Source organism: Eretmochelys imbricata, chromosome 15 (assembly GCF_965152235.1).
Source record: "Eretmochelys imbricata isolate rEreImb1 chromosome 15, rEreImb1.hap1, whole genome shotgun sequence".
Classification (NCBI taxonomy): domain Eukaryota; kingdom Metazoa; phylum Chordata; order Testudines; family Cheloniidae; genus Eretmochelys; species Eretmochelys imbricata.
This window is the reverse complement of record NC_135586.1, coordinates 12,456,058-12,481,911: the sequence shown is the minus strand read 5'-3', so window position 1 is coordinate 12,481,911 and position 25,854 is coordinate 12,456,058. Positions and strand designations below refer to the sequence as shown.

At 46.2% G+C, this 25,854-nt stretch overlaps 1 protein-coding gene across 1 annotated transcript in view; it reads right to left on the bottom strand.

The window, feature by feature from the left end:
• Positions 1-23,746, bottom strand: part of ADORA2A (adenosine A2a receptor) — a 31,174-nt gene extending 7,428 nt beyond the window's left edge. The window contains exons 1-2 of the mRNA XM_077835023.1: positions 23,594-23,746; positions 4,167-5,080 (exon numbers count right to left, since the gene is read on the bottom strand). Of these exons, the coding sequence (XP_077691149.1) occupies positions 4,167-4,516 (350 nt within the window). The 5' untranslated portion in view covers positions 4,517-5,080; positions 23,594-23,746. The remainder of the gene's footprint in view (positions 1-4,166; positions 5,081-23,593) is intronic.
• Between the last annotated feature and the right edge of the window lie 2,108 nt (positions 23,747-25,854).

The window sequence follows — 25,854 nt, the reverse complement described above, 5'->3', positions numbered from 1 at the left end:
GAGGCATAAAACAGCTTCCCTAGACATAATAATTAGGCTTGGAAGGATTTGATTTTTATAGATAAATGTTGGTAAATGTTTATTTTACCCCACACACCCCAACGAAAACATATTTCCATCTCTAATCACTGAAGTTTACCAATAGGCAAAATTAGAAAAATCATGTTTGAGAACTTAGTTTTATAGATATTAACTTTGTATAATTTTGACATGTGATGTTGATAATTTGTGTTTTAACAATTATAAAGCTTAACTATTTGAACCTCAACATTTACTGTCATTAAATAATTATTTTCTAACTCTCCCTGAATTTCCTGCAACTGTGAAAATTTAAATCAATAAAATTTTTAAAAAGGCTTAAAAATTAAACATCCTTATCTGTCAAAATTATAAAACATAAAAATCTAATGTTGGCAACCTATAAATAATGATGGGATTTTAAGGCCTAACTTTTAGGAGCTTCAGGGCATAGAAGCAAGGGTTGAGCATCCTTTTCAAACCCTGGGACTCTCCCTTTTCCAGTGACAAAATGCCCCTTCAGTTTCTAGCCCTCATGGATCACAAGATGCTAAACTTACCAGTCACTTATACAAGAGTGAATATTTACACTTCTGTGCCTTGGGCCCGTGTAATTTGGGGGAAGAGATGCCACCTTTCTGGGGAAGATGGTAACATTTGTATCCTGGATACTGCCTGGTTTAATAAATAAATACAGTGTGGCCTGACGTGGTGTGCTATTGTACATCATCCTTGGTTGCACACTGCTACATATTTTGCATTCTTCTGATTTTCACAAGCATCACAAGTCTTTTGCAGACTTTCCACTAACTTTAAGTTCTGCTGTAGGGGGAATTAGCTACTCCATATGTTAGTCTTCTACCAGTTACATGAAATTATGCAATCTTTCTATTACATATAGGCTTGGCACAATTAGATTTTGATGGAAAATATCAATGTTTATTTTTAAGCATTTAAAATTCTTATTGCTTTAAAGTTCCACAGTTGTGCAAAATGACAGGGGTGTATGTCAGACAATAATTATTAAATAACAGCAGACACTGAGATTAAAAAAATTAAAGCTCCATAACCAACTAACACAAATTGTCATCATTACATGTCAAAATATACCCAGTAAATATCCTTAAATCAAATTTAGTAAGTTCTCAAGCAACATTCTGCCTATCAGTAAATGTTGATTATTATAGATATATTTGCTCATCAGTTTCTGTGTACGGTGAAATCAACATTTACCAATAAAAATTTAATCTTTTCAAGCCTTCTGCTCCTCAGTAAATATGCTCAAATTCATCTGATGCACTATTAATAGAGATGAGTGAATAATTCAGACTCATTCAATGAGGTTTGTCTCTCTCTGTGGCATTCGCCTGGGACACAGCACTTGGAAGAGTACCGTTCAAATGAAATTAGCCATTCTGCAGCCTACTTGGCTGATCGTTCTAAGAAATTAGAAGCCTATTGCTAAATTGTGCAGCCATATTTAATTCCTATGCAGAACAGGCAGCAGGCCTATCCTTCCCCACCTCTGGGTCAGGTCTACACTAAAAAGCCAGGTCAACCCAGCTATGTTGCTCAGGGATGTGAAAAAGCCACACCCCTGAGAGACACAGTTAAGCCAGTCTAACTCCAAGTGTAGACAGTGCTAGGCCAATGGAAGAATTCTGCCAACCCTGGTACCACCCCTACAGCAATGGAAGAACTCCTCCCCTTGCCTACACTGAAGCGTTACAGCTGCGCCATTTCCAGTGATAACAGAGCCTTAGAGGTTACAGCATGCTCCTGGTGTGTCTAGCCTGCTTTGCTGACTGGGGCTGCCGTGGAGGCTGGGGGAAGATGACTGCCTCCTCCATGCTCCCTTTGATCTGGCAAAAACACCCACAGGGGCACTGGGAGAGAATGGTCAAAGGGATGAAAACTGTCTCTTGCTCCTGCCTTTCCCCATCCTTTGTGCATCTCTGCAAGGATCAGCCGAGAACTGGCCCCTGAGGGTTTCCTTATTGCTAGAAAGGCACAATACCTGGAAATTAGGCTTTATCTCATTATTTGCTTTGGGGTATAAGTCAAAGAATTACCAAACGGGCAGCAAATTGCTTTAATTCATCAAATAGTCAATTAGCTGCAATACTGAATGTGCCTGCCCCCAGGGCACTCTCGGTCTCTCCCCACTGCCAGGTTCCTCCTCCATCCCTCCATTTATGTCTGAGGGGGGAGGAGAGGAGAGGGCAGGAGAACAGCCCACATCCACTGAGCAGGATCAGGCTGCAGTCACCACCTCAGGAGTGTCTGGGTGGCAAATAAGAAGCAAGAGCCGTTACAATTTCCCTCTGCAGACGAGGGCATCAAAATAATCTGCTGGGGGGTACAGGGGTGAGGTGTGGCGAGGAACAAGCGAGAGGGGAAAAGGAGAGAGAATGATACATAGGAATGGAGAGACAGTTCAGAGGTGTCACTAGTCACAGCCTGCTCTGCTCTGGTCCAGGTTGCCCTTGCTGGAGAATGGAGGGTATCACTCATTTACAGGCTTCCTCTGTGTCTTAAATGCCTGAGAAATGACGCAGAGGCATTGTCAGTTAACTGCTCCACAGAGCTCCCCACTTTGTAATAAGCCCAGGACGTACAGGGTTTGACCTGCGCGGGTGACAGTCAAGTCCCATCCTGGCAGCATGTATCTGCAGGACTGTGATGATCAGATAAAGTGGCAGCTTCCACACACAAGGTAAAATACCCCCCTGGCCCATGTGAATCTGGCCACTTGTCCATAGAGCAGCAAATGATCTGTTTCAGTTTGCAAGCTCTAATTTTGAAGATCCTTTTCTTCCCCAAAAGGATGCAGTGTGTGGGGTGCCCGCTTGTGGGATGGACTTGGGACAGGACCCAGCCGTCACCAAATAGCTTTCTCTGTTAGAGATGCTGCACCTGATCCACTCTGGATCCTCTTGCTCATGTTGAACAAAAAGCACACTCTCCCTCTTAGCCTGTGTAGGATTAAAAGCACCCCCCCGACCCCCAAGAATGCCTCCCATTCCCATCTGCATGCTTATCCTAGAGCAGGGGTTCTCAGGACAAATTATTTGGTGGCCTCAGAGTGTGGCCACCAACTCTTGCTGGTGGCCACTCACACTTTTTCCTAAAATACTTAATTAGCTTTAGGAAAAACAAATAAATATGCAGATACACATGTCCAAATCGTTGTAATTTATGTATTACTAGCTAGTAAGTCTGCTGTGATAAGTGATATTAATCAACATACAAGTATCACTTATCACAGCTGACTTACCAGCCCCAGCAAGTCTGGGGACAAATTAAGCCTTGGATGGGAGATCGGGGGAGGCATCAGGGGCCATGGGAGATGGGGTTGGCTGGGGGAGGCAGCAGGGTCTGGAGCCTGAAGCCCTGTGGCCGGAGCCCAGGCTGGAGCCCAAACCCTTACAGCCAGAACCTGCCTTGCCTGCCACTCCTGGGCTGAAGCCCAAATCCTTGGCCCCACTGCCTCAAGAAGGTGGGGAACTCACCAGCTGCCAACCCTTGCTGGAAACCCCAGCAACCAACACCAAGGCTGTCCATCCAGGAGCACCATGGAGGGGGCGGGGCCGCTGGTCCTCCCGCCTCCCGCAATCACAGCCCAGGAGGCTGTGGCCACAAGAAAAGCCCCTGGTGCCTGCATGTCACCGCATCTGAGAAACAGTGCCCTAGAGAATCTCACTGTAACAGCACTCCTCCACCGACCAGACAGAGCCCCTGCTGTCCACAGTGGGGTGATACTGAGTGACCTCTCTTTTGTGCTCAGCTTTCCCACAGCGATCTGTCTGGCACTGTCTGCTCCAACTCAGAACACAGATCATTACAGCTAAGTCATGAGTCTGTCTCAGTGCAGAACGTAAGCTCCTAGGCAGGGTCCAGGTAATGCCATGGACACATACTACGTGGGACAAGGAAGAGCTAGAAATAGAAATGCAACATCCAGGAAATCCAGCAGGAAGGGGCAAGTTTTGAGGTCTAAAAAGCATTTTCAGATTACAGTGGAAGTGGCGTCATTTCCTTTAACTTTCTCTTCCTCCTTGATTACAGCACCTAGGATACTCTAGAGATGCCCATTCCATCTGCACTCTTCCTCCCCCCGTCCCAGGTCCCACCCACTCTGGGCTTACCTGAGGGGTATCCGGATAGCAATGATTCTGTCAATGGCAATAGCCAGGAGACTGAAGATGGAACTCTGAGTCAAAACCAGGACGAAGCAGGCGATGAAGAGGCATACATAGAAGAAGGCACAGAAGCCAGTGCTGATGGTGATGGCAAAGGGGATCGCGAGCACGCCCACTGCAATGTCAGCTGCAGCCAGGGACACCACAAAGTAGTTGGTGACGTTTTGCAGGTTGCTGTTCAGATAGACTGCCCAGCAGACCAGGGCATTCCCCAAGATGGCCAGCACTGCAATGACCAGTTCCAGGATGATGTAAACGACATCCGAGAGGAAGTTTTCATTCCCATATACTAGCATGGTGAGGCTGACCAGGCCAATGCAAGAAGGTGCCAGAGAAGCTCAGTGTCCATATCTGCAGTGCTACAAACAGCCACCAAGGCACCTCAAAACGGTTTGGGTTCTGATGGGCACTCAGCTGCCAGCTGTTGGCCGGAGGCTCACCTGGCCCCCTTCTCCCTTCAGTTGATTTAGCGGTCTACCGCAGAGGGCATAGAAAGACGGAGTGCAGAGTTTGCCAGCTTCATCAGATAGGATAAACCTTGCAGATTCTTGGCATGTTCACAATAATGCAGAAGCATATTAGTGGTCCACTGAACTCCAACAGATACGGCCCCAGGAAAAACCTCATGTAGATGAACCCTTTGCCCTGCAGATGTTGGGTGTTTGAAATGTACTGCCTGGCATAGTCATGTGTGGTGAGGATCTTGGGTGTCCTGTTGACAATCACAGGTCTTGTCACGATTTCCTGCCACCTCTTGGGATCATCATCTTGTTCTCCCTTTTTTCCTTTTGCTGAATGCTCTAGGACTCAGGGAATCTTCCTGTCAGCTGTTGCAAACGTCCAACTTCTCCACTTGTTTCCTTAAATACAACAAAAATAACCAAACTAAGTAATCAGCGCCAGTGACCAGCTAGGAAAAGCACAATCTCATTCAAGTGGCATATCCAAATGATGTTAGAAATAAAACAGACCTACATGAACATCACGGGCAAAAAAAATCTTATACTTTGTTCCCCTCAAAAGCTGCCTGGTTGAAGTCAATATTGCACAACTATGATGCGAAACACAAGGGCTGTTTTGTTTCTGAGGCTACCAACTGAGCTGACAATTCAGCAGCTGCTTGATAGTCTGCCATGAAACATGAGCGCCCAGCTAATTATGCCTTAGCTTTGTGCCTGGATTGGAAAAAGGTGGAGACTTTTACACACATACACCTGCCTCCATGCGATCACAAATAAATGACTGGTTACCTGCGCTAACACACCAGTGTACTTTATCGTTACACGAATGCTGCATGCAGTCACACAGGAATAACACCACATGATCACAGACAAACCACTCAGTCTAACATAAGGAGGCTTACACTGTGTGCATATGTAAGAGTTCTGACATTTCCTTGGAGGGCTGGGGAAATTCCAAAACACGACTGACCACACAAGAAATACCCCCCAAAGAACTCAGAGTGTAACATCCTTCAGTACTTTCCTCCCCAGAAGAGACAGACACACGCACTACTCCAAGGACCCACGCACAGTGCAGACTCCCACACTCTCACAGACACACACCCTTGCCTATGCACACAATCCCTCACACCATAAGCAAACACATAATAGCTAGCTCTGCGATAGCATTTTTCATTCCTAGGTCTCAAAGCACTTTAAAAAGGAGGTCAGCATCAGAATGATGGACACAACCAGTGATACACACATACTTATGCAGACACACGATCATGGGTATACATACACTGCCCCTGCACAAAGGTACACACACAGACGCTCACATAGTATCACACCCACCCACCCCTGCAAAAAGCAGCATGCTGGGCCCCAAGGGGACACATTCCCATGCACAGAGAAGCTCTTAATGCCATACACACTAACACAGTAATTTCTGGATACACCCACACTGTGCACACGAGTTAGATACATGCACAGCACTTACCGCCACTCCCATCACACCCTCTCTTGTGCAGAGACACACACACATTTGCACGCAGATAGAGACTCCAATCAAAGAGTCACGCTCAAGAATGAGGCATGGTGAGCTTAATTTAAGGCTCTGGTCCTTCTCAGTCCGTCACAGGTGACTACAGGATGCCGTGCTTTAGCTCCTCTGTGGTGAGTTTTAAGCCTCATTTGCTGCAAAAGATCGCTGGGGTTTTGTCCTTTGTTTAAGGGAAAAGTACAGTTATGGCAAAAGAACACGAGTAGGGATGGGAAAGAAAGGGGCCTTGGTGTCAGTTGCTAAATCACCACTGGGTTCAGTTTCTGAAATACATATAAGCCTCCCAAAATGAACGTTTTGGTGCTGTAACAACAGAAGACCCTGAATAGCACCACCAGCTGGTTTTCACATCTTCACAAAAGATACATCTGAAGTCGGAAACAGAATTTCTCAAAATAAAATAAAGGAGTAAAGATAGTGAAAATACAATGAACTTGTGATTCACATCTAATCTCAGGGAGATAATCTAATTGTGCACCTTTCACTGGTTTTGATCTCTATTGCTAGTACTGTGTTTGAAAGGAGAGGGAGAGGTTCTTTATGGTTTAGAAGTGCTAAAAACATACCTTTTCATCAACTCCTGAAATCCCCTTTTGTTTTATATGTATATTTTGGGGAAGTCAATAGGGGAAATGAACTTGCAATGTAGCGGGTAAGAGGCAGATAAGGATCTTCCGTTTTACCAACAGCCCCTTGAGGAGGGACAGTCTCTATTATCTTTCTCTGTCCAGTCCCTCCAAAAGCTCCTCTCTCCACCGTATGTCAATAAAGTTAAAAGTATAGTCCTGTTTTACCTCTCAAAATGTCATTATCCATTTCAAATCCTGCCTGAAACACACTGAAGGGCCCACTTGCCAAAATGCATTCTAGCCTGAAATCCAGCCCAGGGTAATAGAGTTAACAGCAGATGAACAGAAAGAAAGAGACAGAAAAGCAGGAAAGAGGGCAGAAAAGTGAGATGACAGGAGACAGAGAAAAAGAAGCAGAGATGACAGAGTGAAAAAGAAAAGAAGAAAAATGGGGAAACAAGTGGCAACTTTAGGGATAGGAAAAACATTGCTCAAAATGTTATGAAGAGTGTCTATTGGAAGTGCCCTGCTAGGAAAAGGTTAGCCATTTGAATTGAAGGGTCACAGCTAGAGCCCACAAATGAGGCCTTTGAAGTGGGGAAGGGGACATCAGATTAGTTCACATCTCTCCAAGAGTGCAAAACACACACACTGAGAATGACTAATACGTTGAGTTTAACAGGACTTTTTTTCAAACAATGTGGGGCTTCCTAACTCACATTCATATCTCCACACACATAAATTTAATGAAACTCAAGCTTAAGTACCAACTCACTGTTAGATAAAGACTTAGTGAAATTTAACAACTGCATATGGAGTATCTCAGCCAAAACCTTTGACCCATAAAAAAAACAACTTTAAAAAGAACAGATCTGTCACATCAAGCTACGACAGCTATAAAAACAGCCATGCTTGAAAAGAACCAACCATTGAAGTAATCAAGTTAAACAGGATGCAGAGAACAATAAAACTGACATCTACCTCTTACATCAGTAGAACTCAAAGCACTTTACAAAGGAGGTCACTAACATTCCCATTTTCCAGAAGGGGAAGCAGGATTAATAGGATCTCCTTTCCCAAATCAGCACTTCTTTGTGCAGGCTGATGAACTCATCTTAATCCTATTTGTGCTTTATTTCACTTGACCACTTCAGCAGCTAATCTTTGTCCAACATGGCTATCTTTAATCTGATTAGGAATGAGACAGCAAGTTTTTATTGGATTTTCCTGATGCTCATCATTCCAGATAAGTCCCACCTAGTTCAAATCCACGCAGGGAGAGACGGAATTTTCTACAATTGAGCACATCCTCCTGGAAAAAGATGCTGTAATTTTAAATTTAACGACTGTCTTTAATTGTCTTATGTCACGAGAGTTCTTGTACATTCTACTTCACCCAGTTGTATCACTGACTGATTTCCTTTTTATAATTTAGTCTCTGGAGGCTCTGAATTTGGCTCATGCCTAGTTCTCTGGTTCCGTTTGCACGCTGCAGTCTTATTTTTCCACCATAGTCTTCACTGTTCACCTCAGTGTTATGTTCAGAAGGAGGACAACTGGTTCTTATACGCTGCTTCGTCATGGGATGGAAAGAAAGCATTCGAGCTGGGTAGAGTTGATATATCTCAGAAGACAAATGACTGGAAGTGAGCAAACATTCCAGCCATGACATGCCAGCATTGCATCTCCTTCAGCACCAATGTTTCTGTGGTAGCAACTGGCATTAGGTACAGTGTTTGAATTTATGACACTCCAGCATCGTGACTGCCGCAAGCACACTGGGTACAATGGCCTCTGAGGTGCAAGTGCCATACACCCATTCATTCCCCATCGCCTTCATTTTCCATGTTGTGGGGCAGGACTTACCTTCATCCCACCTGCAGCATGACTCTTTGACTGCAGAAGTATTTAAAGCTTGCTTTAGTTCCAAAATTAGTTTGTAAACCAGGCCCCAGTTTGTTCAGTTCATATTGCTAGAACTGAGTGAGCTGGAATGAAAATAAATATGGACATTAAGGGAAAGACGTATATTCTGTGGGTACTGATTTCTCTGAGGAGCATCTATTCCATGTATGACAACAGTTCAGCAGCCAGCACTGATGAAATTAATTTAATCACAAGCCTGCTTTACTTACAAAGGTACTAGGGGTGGTATATTTAACATTTCAGTTAGGTCCTCAAGGGATCAGTATTGTTAACTTCTTGTGAATTGGGAAAAATAACCTGTACCATGCAGCCTGCTGGACAGCTACAATTAATATTGCTTCTCAAACTCATGTCTTGTTCTGTTAATTGGATTAATCCCTCCTTGTTACCCTGGGCTATGTTCCTGCCTTTCTCCCATTATTAAATAAACCTTTCTTGCCACTTACAACCCCCCTCAGCTGCTCCCCTGTTCATTTTTAATGACTTGGAACACTCTGTTCTAGCTCAGGTTTCAGCCCCAATGAGAATCTGTCCCTTGAAAATTGAATAAAGAATCTGAACAGCATGTTCCAATGAAGCTGTTCACATCTGGAGGCAGAACAAGCTTTTGTTCTGAGCTCTTCCAATTGACTTTGGACTGAGCTGCTTGGGGTTTTTATCCGGAATGAAGGCTCAGATAGTGTTGATTCAAACATTCCTCATATCAACTCCTCTCCTGCTATTGTCCCCTTGAGGCTCAGTTTTGACCTCGTGCTGTTGGATACAGATGCCTGCATTATGTATCATCATGCTGGTGATAAGTGGACTTGTTCTTCTCACCATCCAGCCTCCTCATTCGATGAGCATTTTATTCCAACTGTGGAGTAACGGGTTTGACAATATCCACAATTTTCAATGTTGTAGCCAATCTCAGGGGCATTAGCAAAATCCCACAGGGTGCAGGATTTCTCAGTCTCTGATCCTCCAGCCATCAGAATGTGACCCCTCTCTGGGAGCCAAAAATCTTAGAGTCCATTCCCTTTGTAGCCAGAGTGCAGGACCAAGCAGCTCGAGACAGTGCATGAAATGGCCAGGTAAATGTACATGTTGCAATGAATCTCAGCACAGGGGAACTTCCCTGGCAGTGTGATGCATGAGGGAACCATGTGAATTTCTAACATGCAGAAGCCGGAGCTATTGTGATCTAGCACTGTGTGGACTGAGGTGAAAGAAACACCAAAACCAAGCACCTCTCTCAGCCCCTTATTACTCCTTTAGTCCCCAAGCCCACGCTGATAGGCTGAGGGCCTACCACACCCCAGCCTCCTCACAGCACTACCAATCCCACCTCCTTGCCTGGAGCCATTCTGGACTCTGACTGGTCCTTCCCCATTCCAAGCAGGTCTCTGGACCGGAATGGGTTCTCCCGGCCAGTTCCAGGTCAGTGAAAACCACCACTAGGGAAAGTGGGCCATGTCAAGATAACACAGGGAGGGAAGAGGTGGTGTCCCTACCAAGAGAGAGACCATAATTGGGACTCACTCCACAGACAACAGTTTTGAGCTGGCCCCATGCTCCCTCCTCCCCAGCACAGTGCCTCCTAGTGTATCCCTGGGAAATTACACAGTCCCAGGTGCCTAGTTTCCTAAGGGCAAAACCTAGGACTTTTACAGGGCATTATTCCCAAATACCCTAACCCTGAAATTGAGCCAGGAGGTTGGTGCTGTTAATAAGCCATGTTTCCTGCTTTCGGAACTCAGAAAGGAAACTTTTAGCCACTTGGGAACATTCTCCTCCCTTTGAAGATGCTTTAACTAAGGGGAAGATTCCATATCTTTTAAACCTATTGAAATGTCAAAGACACATTGCCTCATGCCATATATTTAGAGGATCATCTATCACACAAATTAACCAGCATCCATACTTTACCTGTAGCTGAGAAACATTTTAAGCAACAAATGTACTGAAAAAATCTGTGTTTTGTTCCTTGTGAATTGCTTTTAAATGCTGCTCGCTAGTTTGTTTCCTGCACTTAGATACCAAGGTTTTAGATGCCTTATTTACAATTGTTTCCCAAGTTCCCCATCTACCTCATGTCATGCTACACTGGCTGGCTTCTCCACATCCTGCTTCTCTACATCCTGAATGGGCTTCTCTACATCCTGGCTAACGGGTGAAGAGGGTGGCTGGGGTGCGCAGGCAGGAGGAAGAGTTGCTCTATCTCAGCAGGATGTGGCTCTTCTGGTTTCCTTATTGGCTTTTTATTGGTTACATTTTTAATTGATCTTTTAGTCATCTGCTTCCAGTAATAAGAGGAAATTAAATATTAACAATAGACTGTTTCCCTTGTGACTGTTCGTCATTAACGATGGATGAAAATAAAACCAAGCAGGCAAGAAAACCACAGCATGTTATGAGCCCGATTTTCAGGTGCTCTGAGCACCCACAGCTCCCATAACCTTCAGCTGGAGCCATGGGTGATTGGCCCCCTGGAAAATGTAGTCCTAGACAAGTATAATAAAGATTGAGCTATCTACCTACACACAGTATGTGCGCTTATGTACACCCTGACCCCCACAGGGGATAGTCAACATCCCTGTCACAGACCTGGAGAGAACTTTTCCTCATTCTTTTTATCCCAAAGATCTTTTAACTCGTCATCCTACTGACTGAGGAAAGTGTAGATAAGACACCCGTGTGAACCCATCAATGCTGTCCCTTACTCAGCCAGATGAGGAGTGGTGTGTGGAACTCCCACTGCCGGGGCCTGTGTCTGCCGCATTCCCAACCTCTTCCAACCTGGGGAACAGGAGACTGGGATTTAGACTCCCACTTCGGTTTCCTGAGGCTTGGCAGTATGGAACACTTATGCCCAGGCTACTCCCTCATCTATGAATGAAGTCCTCCTTCAGAGAAGCAAATGTAGAAACCCACAGCTGAGCAACCAAGTTCCTTTAAGGGCTCCTCCACACCCTCCATTGTTTCACTTTTTATTTGGAACAAAGATGGTTTCAGCCATTTCTAAGACTGAACCAGTCCATTCTGCTGTCCCCCGGGGCACTGGTCCCTCTGAGCTGTGCGCGTGTGCGTGCGCACACAGACCCTAAACCCCGCGGACATGGTAAAACTCTGCGTGCACAACAATTTGCACAGAAGAAATTTTTTGCGCACACGGCCTGTCAAAAATTAGAGGGAACACTGCCCCAGGGCAGTGGCAGCCTGTCCCTGCACTCCAACCCGACTCCTCTGTTCTACCTGGTTGAGGGGGGCAAAGAGACCGTCCCTCTTCAGAAGGTTGCGCTACACCCAACCCCAGCCCATCCTGACTTCATTTACTATCAATAACTTTAGCATATTGGATACGGCCTATGCTTTAGCATAACTATCCATAACTAATAAAATAATAATTAAGCCCTACCTGACCAGCCCATTACTGTTCCTCCCTCCTCTATTTATAGATTCATAGACTCTAAAGCCAGAAGGGACCATCATGATCATCTAGTCTGACCTCCTGCACATTGCAGGCCACAGTACCTCACCCACCCACTCCTGTAATCGACCCAGAACCTCTGGCTGAGTGGCTGAAGTTCTCAAATAATGATTTAAAGACTTCAAGTTACAGAGAATCCACCACTGACATTAGTTCAAACCTGCAAGTGACCTGTGCCCTATGCTAGAGAGGAAGGGGAAAACCCTCCAGGGTCTCTCTGCTCTACTTACCTCTAAAGTGAAAATCATAATTTAAGAAAGGCAGGAGGGATATACCATCCCAGGTACCAGCCTGAAAGCAAAGCCCATGATGCAGGATGGACCCAGTGTTGCTGCTAGCAGGGGGCCCTCAGCAGAAATATTTTTGCCGCCCCCAACACATAGTAATAATAGGGGGCCCCCTTGAGCTGCTTAGGGCTTTAAGCAATTTCTTAGTCTGCTTATGCCTAACACCGGCTCTGGATGGACCAGCCAACAAGAATGGTTAATCTGAAACTTTGTCTTGGGCTTGGTGCTCCACACTCCAAGAGCTAGAAGTGGATCAATTTTTACTGCTGCACTGGAAGAGGGGTTGGAACGGGAAACACCTGACCATTATTTTCTGAGGGGATATTGTAAATGTTAAACAAAACCAAACAAGAAGAAACTTCTCCCACAACAACTCCTCCAACTGTAATGTGCACCAAACCAACCAGTGCCAGTAAAAGTCCAGGAGGGACACAGCAGGCAACTGATAGCACATGAGCTAGATTAAAAAACAAACCCAAAGAAACAGGCTCCTTGGCACCCACTTTAGCTGAGTCTCAGTAACTGCAGTAGACAACAGGAACTCTGCACTCTCCTGCTCAGTAACATGAAGGACCCTGGCCTGAGCCGTTGGATCAAGAGTAGACAAAATATTAATATTCTTACAGTGTCAGTTAAAAAAAGTGAGTGGCTAGATAGTTTCATACAAGAGTAAGAAAGATGTTGAAGAGAATCCTAATGAAAACACAGAAAGAGAATACTGTGAAAGTGAAAGTGCCCTTTTCACTAACAAGTTACCGCCAATGTTAGTCAGAAGAACACGTGGTCTCTTGTGGGAAGGTGCATGGCTGTTGATTGGACTCAATGCTAGTTCTGTTTTTCAGACTCCTCTTCTCCTATTACATCCAGTACACCGTTTGCAGACAGTTATGGCTCCACTCAGGAGCACTTAAAGAGCAAAGGAAAAGACAGGGTTTTAAGTAATTCATGAAGAACTAGGCCTTCCTGGAGCACAGTAGGAATTTTCTCAATATTTTTTCGCCATATTGTTGAAACGCATCTGTTCCAGTGTATTTTCAGGTGATGGAATTGACCTCTCTGTGGATGTTCCCTCACCTCTTTTTAGAATGCTCATGGTATCTATAATTCAGAGTGGGGTCTGCAATACCGTTCATCTACCCACCCATATATTTTTTTTCTCAGTTTAATTTTAGTCCAGTTGCTCTCCGAGCTCATCTCACCATTATGTCCCCTTTTGTACCCGAAGTGTCATCCATGAAGAATGCTCTCCAGCCTCGCAGATTCTCACTCGTTTTCCTCTGGAATGCTTCTGGCACGGCAATAGAGCAATACTCGTCAGATGGCTAAGAAAGTTCTCTGCTTGGCACAGTCAGGGTGGACAGGAACATGTCGGAATCCAGTGCTGAGGATACTGTTGCACCAGCTAAACTGAGCGTGTTTCTTCCATTGTGGGGAGAATACACCTTTCCCCCCCTTACTTCTTCACTGAGCCTTTTTAGGTCTATGCAGACCTGGATGTGCCCTCCTGCTACCCATGATGGGCACACTACTTTGCTGGGTCAGTAACATGCCCTATTGCACTGTTCTCCTTGACTTGTCCTGCTCTTCCCTCAATTTGGGAAACAGGGACTGGCACCCTTCAGGCTAGACTTAGTACATGAAGCTTGGCCCCTCACATCAGCATCCACCCTGTCATCTTTAAGGTGGACATCCTGGCTGAACACTGTACCTGCTTCCTCTGTGTGTTCCACCAGGTCCATCTCAATGACTGTAGTTTGGTCTAGAAGGTGACTTGTGCTGGCGCAATTAATACATGTCAAACCCACTCTCCTTGGGCCTCATAGTGAGGGTGGGCTTTCAGTTGACCCAACTTGGCTACTGAGCACTACTCTGGGCTGCTCCAGCTTAGGGAGCATCTCCATAAAAGTCTCTTTATAAATTGGTGTCACTCTGCCCTGCGATCAATGTGTAAATGTAACACCATTGAAGACTAGAAGCCCAAGCCTGCCCATGAATGTTAGCTTTGGACATGGCTCCCAGGAAGTAGGTATCATTCACCACTGTTTGTACTATCACCCTAGGTTTTTGGTTTCCAGTGTCTTTTCCCCTTACATTAATATACATCATCTGTCTTGTGTTATCTCTTGTTACACCGGTAACATTTCTGCCCCATGAACTCAGTGCAATTAAGAGGGGTTTGTTTTGGTCTTTTTAATGATGCTTCTGTTCTCTCCCTGGGAATTTATTCTTCTGCTACTTGCACTGCAATTTTATTAGTTTCTTGCTGGTCGACACATTTTCACTAGCACAGTCTGCGGAGCCAGTTCCAACACCTTTTCTAGAGGGCGCTGAGATCGATTTTTTTTCTAAAAGTTTTGTTCAAAATCCTGACTACTAGCAAATCTTAAGTGTTCTTCTTCACTAACTCAAAAGTGACAGTGCTTACCCTGTGCATTCAGGGATCTAACAAAAACTTCCCTTCTTTCTCTGGGTCTCCATGTTCTTTGGTAAAATCATGCCTGCTTATGTATTACATTCTGCTATGTTTGCTAAATCCCTCCTTTGGATCTGCTCAGCCACTAGACTCTGATGCACCATTTTGGGGAGAGCCTGTATTGCTAATTACATATGACTTAAAAAGTTTGGAAGCACCATGTTTGGAGATGTAGCTTGCCTTTTCACAAACCACCTTATAAAACATTTTATTAGCACGTGTTTCTTGTTAATTGTTTATGAGCTAAAAGGTTTGTCTAAAGGAAGTGGAAAGGCAAAGAGGTCAGAAAGCAAGCACAGATTCCTTCCAGTAGTGACTTCCAGAGAATGGTCCTTTGCTCCTCTTAATATTTTTCTTGCTTACAATAAAGACTAATTTTTTAAAAAAGCTCCAACCCTTGATTTAAAGACATTCCCATCCATTTCTCACATACGTGACCCAAACCCAATCCTTATGGTCAGCAAATAGGAAGTGAGAAGATATTCCCAAGACAGATTTCTAAGTGGGCTGTGGGATTTGCTCTCAAGTACAAGGAGGTTTGTAATGGAGATGGGTCCAAACCAACCCCCCCGGGAGAAGATTGAATTCAGAAGTGTTGAGCCCACCTTGGTTGTACCAACCCCTGTAAATGGAAGGAGAAGCCAAACACAAACTATGCAGTAAGGCTGTAGTATGAATGCACAGGAGAAGTCACTGGTCCCCTCAGGAGGATTGAGTATCTACCCCTTCTCCGGGTAGGTAGGGAGAAACAGACAGCAAAATGAACTGTAGCAAAGGGCCAATTGCATTAAGACCACCTCAGCCCATAGACCCAAAGGATACAATTTTACCTCATCTTCTAACAACTGTAGCCATCCACTAAAAGTTCATACTACCCAGCCACCCCCAGAGTGGTTCCATCTTTGTGCAGTTACATAACCTTTCCCAAGTTCCCCCTCAATCTTCCCTGTCCACCTGCATTAGTTAACTTGGACCCCAGCTAGACAGGCAGCTGACACTTCTGTTAAGTATCCAAATGAGCCCCATCTGGTTCTGTAAAGACAGGACTAATCTGGGCTTTTTAAGTGACTAGTGATTTGGGGCACCTTTGCCTTTTGGTGCCCAACTTGACAGCTTAAAGTGGCCTGATTTTCAGTAGGGGGATGCTCAGCAGTTCTATAAATCAGGTCCCTTTAAGGTGTGTCAAACTAGAAACCCAGTATCACTGGTCATTTTAAAAAATGTAGACTATAGGTTTTTAACACATTAGAAATGAATGTGTCTAATTTCTAAAGCCCCCCACACTGCACACAACTATAACCATATTGGCCACTACCAAAGTCAGACTGATAAAATGCCCTCTAGATGCTATCTGGCAATATTATTTTCTTGAGCAGGGGTCTCAAACACGCGGCCCGCAGGCGGCCCACAGAGTTATTTCCTGCGGCCTGCCATAGATCCCCTCACCCCTGCCTACCTCCCAGCGCTTTCTGCCACCAAACAGCTGTTTGGCAGTGCTTAGGACTTTCCAGGAGGGAGGGGGAGGAGCGGGTACACGGTGTGCTCGGGGAGGAGAGGTGGGGATTTGGGGAAGGGGTTGGAATAGGGGCAGGGAGGGGGCGGAGTTGGGGCGGGGACTTTGGGGAAGGGGTTGGAATGGGGGCAGGGAAGGGGTGGAAAAGGTGGGGCAGGGGTGGGGCCTCATAGAAGGGATGGAGTGGGGGCAGGGACGGGGGAATTTTTGTATCTTTGTATGAAAAGGTGTCAGTGATGTGGCCCTCGGGCCAATGTACTAGTCCTCATGTGGCCCTCGTGGTGATTTGAGTTTGAGATCCCTGTTCTAGAGCACTGTAGAATATGGAGATTGCTGTATGGACTAGATACATATGAACATTACAACTCTCGTAGCAATTTAAGACTCCTGTGGATTGCATTAAAAAAATCACACACCTCTTGGTGACCTTTTATTAAGGGGAACGTTTCCTGCTGAAAGTTTCAGAATTCCTCCCACGAGTGCCCAAGTGCACTGATCTCAGAGTGAAAATGAAGCTTTTATTACCATGCAATGTAAGTTTTGTTCATCCACTTCCCATGACACATCAGCCTCAGGTACTGATTTGTACCCGGACTTACTTGACATTTCTAGAAAACTGAGTGTTAACAGCCAGTTAAGAGAGGTTCCCAAATAAGTCCCAGAGGCCTGAGCATTCCCCTCCCAGAAGATCAGTGGTTCTGGGAATGACAAGAAAAGAATAAACCACTACAAATTCTCACTTCCTCTCAACCCAACATCTGGGGATACATGCAAGTGAGAGATGAATTACAAAACGGAATGGGTACAGATTTAATCCCACCTACGCTCCCATGCTACCACTGCAATACCTGTTCTACCCAGATACTAGACACTTCACTTTGGAAACACTTGTCCCCTTCGTTATGCCGGCAGTGACTGAAAAAAAGGGGCAAGAGAAAAGGAAGGAGGGCATGGTATTGTCACCGCCCAGGGGAAGGGGGACAGGTTGGGAGGCTCCAACACTGGCTGAGGCAAGAGACCAAGCGCGTGTTACTGTCCCAAGTGTGAGAACACGGCAAACCTTGCCACTCCCGAAGGGAAACATTCAGAAAACAGAACAAGCCTGAATCACACTGCACCCTGCTCAGCTTTTCTGCCTCATTCACTTGAATGGGTGAGGAACTGGCCCATTAATATACACAAAGGGTGACCCCTGGCCAAGGCCAGCTCAGAACAATTCCTGCTGCCTCATTGCGCTCCCAATTGGAACAGCTTGCTGCTTAAGGATCCTGAGGGTCCCTCCCAGTTAGGCTTGGCTGGGATAACACGCAGGGTCCGGCCACAGCAAACGCAGGCACTGAATGCAAGACTCTGCTAAGTCAGCTTCAGAGTCTAGCAACAAGTTGGCAGATACAACAAGCCTGATCCTGCAAGGTACAGAGAGTGCTTCCTAGCAGATACTGAGCACCTTTCCCTCCACTGACTCCAGGGTGGCAGAGTGCACTCAGCACCTGGCAGGAAACAGCCCAGCAGGTCATTTCCCACATCACCAAATTTCTCTGAGACCCACCTTTCCTCTAACTGTCCTGACAGGCTAGTTCAAGCCTTTGCACTAGTAGAAGCTTGGGTCTCCACCTGCACTCTCCAGTCCATGCTTGAACCTCACTAATGATTGGGTCTCGCTCACAGCAAATTGTTCCATTGTCTCAATGTCATCGTTAGTACAATGTTCCCTAAACAACTCTAAACAAAATGTTCTCTTCATGTTTCAGGGTTTGTTACATCACGCTGTAACACCTGGAATCATTCCTCTTTGGCAGTGCTTCATGTGTAATCAGGCCTGACGAAATTCCAGGCCCCGGGGTCAGGGCCATCCCTTGGGGGGCAGGGCCTGGGGTGGAAGTGACGAATGGGTCACTTCCAGAACCACCCACGCCAGCACAAGGGCCCCCCAAAGTGCAGGGCCTGAAGGGGTCTCGCACGCCTAGTGCCCTGCAGCCTGGGCCCGCGGGCAATTGCCCCCCCCGGTCAGTGGGCCTGTTTGTAATGAAAGAGGTGCCGAGGCTCAAGCAATTTCTTTTACTTTCATAACGGATGTACCAAGCCCAGAGTGCCAGGGCTAGGAATGGACACAACTTGGCACAAATTAAGTACTTCATCCTGGCCTTTATCTTACTACCTTTCCAATATTGTACAGCTGTTACTATGTCCCACCCTACGCTTGACTAAGATGAATAAGATCAATTGATGGCATCTGTGGTAGAGGTTGCTGCATATACCCCTGTTGCTGCAGCACTTGCTGGTTGACAGGAGGCCTGGATGCAGAGTAGGTGGGAGTAGAGACTGGTTGGCCTTGTGGAGGTGGCAGAGGTGGGGCTGTTGCTATGATATAGCCAGACTGTTGTGTGGGTTGAAGGACTGCAGTGGACTGGCACATGGTGGGGTGAGGATCAGCACCATCAGCAGATGACTGGCGGGCAAGACTCATATGGCTAAACTGTGATCCTAGGTTGTCTTGCTGTACACTGTTGTCCTGGACGCTGCTGTGAGTTGCACGGGGAAGATGTTCTAGGAAACTGCATTAGCTCTGATCCTGGAGGCTGCAAATATCCTGCTGATGAACTTATTCATTTAAATTAAGGAAAGCATCTATATTCAGCACAGCACTTAAGCACATGCTTAAAGTTGAAGTCCTTTCCTAAAACAGAGCCTTATAACCTGTTGCCTCGTGAGAGCAGCTCCCGAGTTGGTCTTTATAACAACTTAATTCAGTCTCGTTCTGTTTGCCCGTTTCTCCAAATTCTCGAGATCGCTCTGTTTGTGGCTCAGCAGCTCATTTTATAATCCCATCATAGCATGTTCATCTAAACAACTTTTCAATTCCCACGTGCCTATAAAGGCCTTTTATTAAATATCACATCCACCAAATTCCCTTGTCCACTAAATTTTGTAATCATATTAGAGTACACTACCGGAGTGTCTTTATCATTTGGTTTTTATAGAATTCACACTGTCTATTGCTCATCAGGTTATCTTCTATGGAGTCACCAACAACAACCCTTATTGTTCACTCATATTTTCCAAGTCCATAGGCTGAACTTGTTATAAGTGATAGAGCAGTTCCACAGTTTTCTCTTCTAGTCCTTTAAGGATTGAGAACATATGGATGGCATCTGGGCGTGATATCTCACTTGTAGCCCAATGCCTCAGCAAAAAAGGAAGAGGAATGAGAGTTCCCCACCCCATAAAAATGGATGAAAAAGACGCTAGGCCCAGCAGCAAAGATTCTTGGACTGCACTAAACTAGTGGGTTCTTCTGGAGGCTGTCAGTGGGTGTTGGCGAGGGTGAAAATCCAAAACAAAACTCTTCCCAAAGCTCTTATATTTGGCTGCATTTTTTTCTCTGCTTGTTTTTATCAGGATTTACTCACAGGGCCCAACCCAAACCTCATTATAAGGGATTAGACTAAACGATAAGAAGAATAGTTGTTAAAAGCTGATTATATTAAAATGTGGGAGCAAGCAGTGGCTGTTATGGAAAACTATTAAAATATCAGCAATAAAAGATGCAAATACAGAAGTTTGGGCAAAAATACTCATTTTGGATCGATACTTCCCTTCCCACCCATTCTGACAGTTTGATACAGTCCAGGTATCTCCTGCAGGGCAGAGGTGCTGGAACAATTTGCATAGTGGGGTGCTGAAGATGGAAGCCATGTATTTAGGTTATTACGACTTCAAGCCCTGGGGTGCTGCAGTACCCCCAGCACCTATGCTGCAGGGTTCTAATGCCTTTCATCAAAAGCATGTTCCCTTCATCTTTCCTTGGAATGGGGGGCTTGATGTTTATATGTACATTAAAAGTCCATTCCACTGAAATGGATGAAAGAGACTGCCCGCCCGCTTTCCATGAACTCACGCTGCCTGGCATATGTAGTTTTTATTTTCAATACACCCGTGTACACACAAGTAGCCATTGTTTTATATATAAATTTAGGGGGTTACAAATTTTGATTGTTAATTTACAGTTTGAGCTACTTGCCACATCAGAAAAGGTTCTCTTTTATTTTCATATTATTTATATACTTTGAATATTTAATCACATTTGTACTGGGTTTCTTTCTTTCTTTCTTTTTAAACTGAGATTCAATATAAGTGAATTCTTCCACAAATCTAATCCAATTTGGGGATTTCCCATATCCCTGCTTGTTATTCTACCTAATCCTTTTGTAGGCGGCTGTAACGATCTGATCTTGTAGTTTTCTATTTTAAAGTCAAAACAGAAAGGACTGTGCCCCCTGTATAACTGCATGTCTCTATTGCATGCAGGAAGTCGAATTTGTCAATTACCACAGTTCTTCAATTACTGCAAGAGGGGGACTTAAAAGCCTGAAAACAAATACGTTCAAAGACAGAGTTACCTAATAGATGCCCATCTGCTTGGTACAATAATTTTGGTTTAAATAGTTAATAAAAGTTGCCTTAATTACTATTTACCCAAATGACTCACATTAACCTTTTTAAGTTAACCCCTTCCGTTTTCTCCTTGCGTCACACACAGACACACCAGAAAGACTCTGTCAAGCACGTTCTTCAAAACGATGGTGCCTTTAGGTTTGTAATAAGGCAGAGGCACGTTGCACTCGTGGCTTATACCAGTGTTTGTATGGCACAGTGCTCAAAAACAGCATTAGAGACACTATGGTGCTTTATAGTGTGAGATCTGAACGGCACTTTGCATGGGTTCCGCCCCTGCATGTTCCACACCCTGTGTGTGTCGCTGCCGCTGATGGTGTCTTTCTCCTTACCGAAAGGAAGGGCTGAAGGAATCCCACCCATCTCCTGGCTTCTCAGTGCCTTGGAATCACACCCACTGCCATCCAGCACCTTGGATTCCCATTAGAAACACCCTCTTTTCCTTACACCAGATCTGGAGGGAGGAACAGAGGAAGCTGTGGCCCTTTTGCTGCTAACTTCAGACAATTCAGAAAGCACTATGTAGGGTCCATTCAGAACCACCATAACTTGGATCTCACCCTTGTCATGATCTTCTCCCACTTGCTGAGATACCGGCCACCTCTAGTGACAGCTTCACTAACAACGTTTCCACGTACTAAAGCTCAAAGGTCTCCACTTTCAGCAGATAAAGATGTTGTTGAAATGCTGGACAGCATTGAGCCTACTGTAAATATCACAGAGGAAAAATGAACCATCTCATTTATTTCTGGTTAAGTTGTTTATTTAGTCACATCACTTGATTTCAAAGTTAAATGACAAACTCACCACCATTAAATGCTATTGTGCATATACTGGTGTCTGATACTGGGGAAACCACAGTTTCCAGTTGACTAAGAGCACATACATTCAAGGAGTCAGCAGCCGTGCTGGGTTTGAGGGGAACAAAGTTAAGTCCTAGAAGTCTGAGGATGATGGGGGGACAAAAGCCGAGAGTTTGAGCACTGGATGGCCGTGAGAAGTCAGAGGGCTGGGGGAGCAAGGAGGATGAAGAGCTTAGACTCCAAACTCAAGAGAAATCAGGGGGGAAATCAAAAGTTGTGGACATCTAGGAATTCTGATGACAAAGAATTGTCCCAGTCTTGCAGTTGGAGGTTTAGGTGAGAGAAAAGGGGGAGTGGATGGTTATTTGCCTTTCCCCCAATGTTCAAAGGCTGTTGATGGAAGGGCATGCCTAACTGTACTACTAACACCCGAAAGGGAAGAGATTCAGATCTAACACCCATGCCATCTCTAAAGCCTGCACACGAACTCTTACTTTCATCCCTCTGAGGGATGCTGGCAAAGCTGGATCTACCAGGATCCTGCTGGAACAAGCCAAATTTTGGCCCCAATTCCAACACCCAAATAGAGAAGTCGAGGTATTCCTACTTCACCACAAGAGTCTGGATTCTGGTGCACCTTGGCACGAGTGCTGTAAAACCTCAGCTCCAACACATGGAGCCTCCTGAGTCTATCCAACTTCCACCCTCTCCCCCCAAATTCCATGGCATGAACAAGGGGAGCTGCTCCTACCCTGCCAGACAGTTCCCAACTTTAACCCATTCTAGTGCCTTAAATTGCACAAAATCCTGGATCTAGCGGTAGGATCTTGGCAGGCTTTGGCCCACAAGCCCAACTTGTATGGTCTAAGCAGACGACAAATCTAGCCCTCCTATTTCTCAGGGAAAATCAGGATCTGGCTGTATCTCAGCCCAACAGAACTGGGAAAATACATAACTAGCTCCGAGATCGTATTGGGTCTGACCAATTTTCAACCCCAATTCCCCAAATTCTACTGATCTTAATACAGAAGAAAAAAAACCCCAGCAGCTCCTAGTTCACCAGACCTTGCTACAAACTGAGACAGCCCCACTGAAAAGCCATTGTGTTTGGCAGCAGGGTCTTTCTGGAGACAGGGAGCTTTTTACCCCAAACCCAAAACTTAAACCAGCTAAACAGACAAGAAGTGCGACTACTCCATTTCCACCACAAAATCCCAAACCCCAGTAGTCCCTGCTCAGCAGCATCACGGACAGAGTCAGCACCTGGACTCTGCTGGAGTTTGCATTTTTGGCCCCAGGCTCCCAAGTTGTATTGTTAAAAGAAACAAGGGACTGATGCTACTTGACCAGAAAATCCCAGCCTCTGACATACAGCAGGGGCTGAGTCTGGGGCCAGAACAGTACCAACCCAGCTGGATCCAAGGGCCAGATCAGAGTTTCTGAGGCACTTCCACACTGGGAAGCATCAGAGTCTGGACTCTGTCTGCGGCTCTGGACCTGGGAAGGAGAGGGCTAAAACTTGGCTGGATCTGGCAGGATCCAGGGGCCAGATTTGGTTTGGGGGGCACTTGTGCTGGGATGTGCCAGAGCCCAGAGGCATGGGGGGAGGGGGGGCTGGATCCAGGTTGTGGTGGGGCCGAAGGGGAGGCTCTCTCTCTCTGTCCCACACACACACTCCCCCGGCCCCACGCGCTGCTCTGTCTCTGCAATTCCCAGCGCCCGGGCGGCTCGGAGCGCGATGCCCTGCGGGACCGGGGGGGGGGCTGAACACCCGGAAAAGTCCCGGGGAGTGAGTGACTGGCTGGGGGAGGGGAGCTGCGAAAGGGGGAACTTCTCCCCTGCCCGGGGGTCCCCGCCCCGCGCGCGGCACCCACCTGTCCTGGGCAGGGTGTTTCCTCCGCCCGCCCCACGCGCTGCCGCCGGGCTCGCCTGCCCGGCTCCGAGCTCCTGCCCAGCCCGCTTTGGTGCTCGCCACCGACCGGCCAAGAAAGTTTCTCCAAGGCCGCGGCTGCTCCCGCGCCGGCAGCTGCGCCCGAACCGGCCTCTCCCGCTCTGGCCGGCCCCCCGCTCGCTCGCCCGCTGCAGGCTGGTGACTTGAGGAAATTCAAACCCACGGACTGAGCCCTGGCGCCGCGGGGCCGGGAGACGCGGGCTGGGGTCTCGAGGGCGCCCCCTGGAGGGTATCACGGCCCCAGGCACGCCGGCGGGAGTTCTCCCCGCAGCAGCCACGTCCCAGGCGCTGGCTCGCCCAAGGTAAAGGGAGGACGAGCCCGGCTGGCTCAGGAACACCGCGCGCTCTGAGCCAGACTTCCTGGGGAGGGCCCGCTTTGTCGGCTCAGTCACACCCTCGCCGGTGGGACTAATGTCACTGAAAGAAGAGGGGGGAAAGGAGAAGGATGGAAAAACACGGACCCAGACAGAGGAATCCTATTTCAACGCAGTTTGCAGATACTCCAGTCTCCAAGGGAGTTCCGCCTACCTCGGGAAAGCTGTCTAGATCGGAGTGGGGGTTGGAGTCTGAGATTGACTTCCATCTAAAAACCTAGAGCTCACTTTTCGGGGGGGGGGGGGGGGGGGAAGAGTTGAGCCATCCTAGCCAATTCTGGAGCTGGGCTATCATTTTCTGTTAAAATCAAATGGGTGTGCCAAGCAGCCTCTGGAAAGGTTAACACTCTCTCCAGTTCTAGAGGACTCTCTCCATAAAAGTAAACACCCTGCCTCCCACTTTCTCTGTGCAGTCCAACAGAAATGTTTCACAGCTGACCTTGTAAAGTGGTGCTGTAAAACTTCTTCTCACTTTCACCCTAGGAAAGCAAGGCCCTTGTTACCCAGGTCACACCCCTGTCAAGTTTCGGTGGTGGGTTTTTTTTTTGTTTTGTTTTGTTTTGAACTCTTCCTACTGCCCTTCCCTTCCTCAGCTCCAAATGAAGCAACAACATGTACATTTAACAAGCTATCTGAACCTTAACATGGTTCTATTAAGTAAGGTAGAGGCAGACATGGCACTTTAAACCCTGATTACAGGAGATCGGAAATAGGATGCAGTTGTCACTGGCCTGCTTTAATATCCTCCTCTCTTCTAGGCAGCGATCTAGCCAGCACATGCCTACATTTTGCTAATGAGGCAATTTGATTATATAGGTACTAAAAGCAGGGAAAATCGATTTTGTCCACATATCATTAATAGAGTGTCAATAGTAACCAAATGGATGATAGAAAAGAGCCTCACTGTCTCTTAGAAGGCTTAAAGGCAACCTGCAAAGGTTTGTTTTTAAATTAGGATCAAGTGTTTTTGCTGCGTTATGATAAAGAAGGCCTGAAAGGTTCTCTCTTTCTGTTCCTGCTTGTCCTTTACAGTAGAATTGTCAGGAAAAGATGGTTGCTTACCCTACAGTAACTGTCAGGTGTAGTAGGTGGCTTTGTTTTAGGTGTAGATCAGGCCTCGATTCCCTCAGAATTTCAAGTCAATGTTGCAGAGGATTCTGAAAGAGGGGATGGAGGATGGGTTGTGGGAGGATGGGACGAGGAGTTCCATCTGCATCAGCTGAACAGTTGTAGTACTGCTCTCCCAAACGTGGTCAGTCCCAAGCGTAATGCCTGTCAGAGGGTCACAGCTTTGCAGATTTCTGATCTGGGCACATTCCTGAAGCAGGCAGAGGATGCCACTTGAGCTCTAAGGCTCAAGGCTCTAATGTTGGATGAGAGAGCTGGGCCAGCTAGCTGATAACATAGCAAGACACATTGTGTTACCCATTTCGACATTCTCTGTGAAGAGATGGCCTGACCTTTGGAAAGTGTCAGGTTTCTCACTCCCTGTGGCTCTCCAGTTCTGATCAAGGACTTGGAGAAGAGATGTCGAAAGAATAGTAAATATGGCAGGCGACCAGCTTGGCCTAACGGTGAAATCCTAGCGGATCTTAAGCATAAAAAAGAAGCTTACAAGAAGTGGAAGGTTGGACATATGACCAGGGAAGAGTATAAAAATATTGCTCGGGCATGTAGGAATGAAATTAGGAGGGCCAAATCGCACCTGGAGCTGCAGCTAGCGAGAGATGTTAAGAGTAACAAGAAGGGTTTCTTCAGGTATGTTGGCAACAAGAAGAAAGCCAAGGAAAGTGTGGGCCCCTTAATGAAT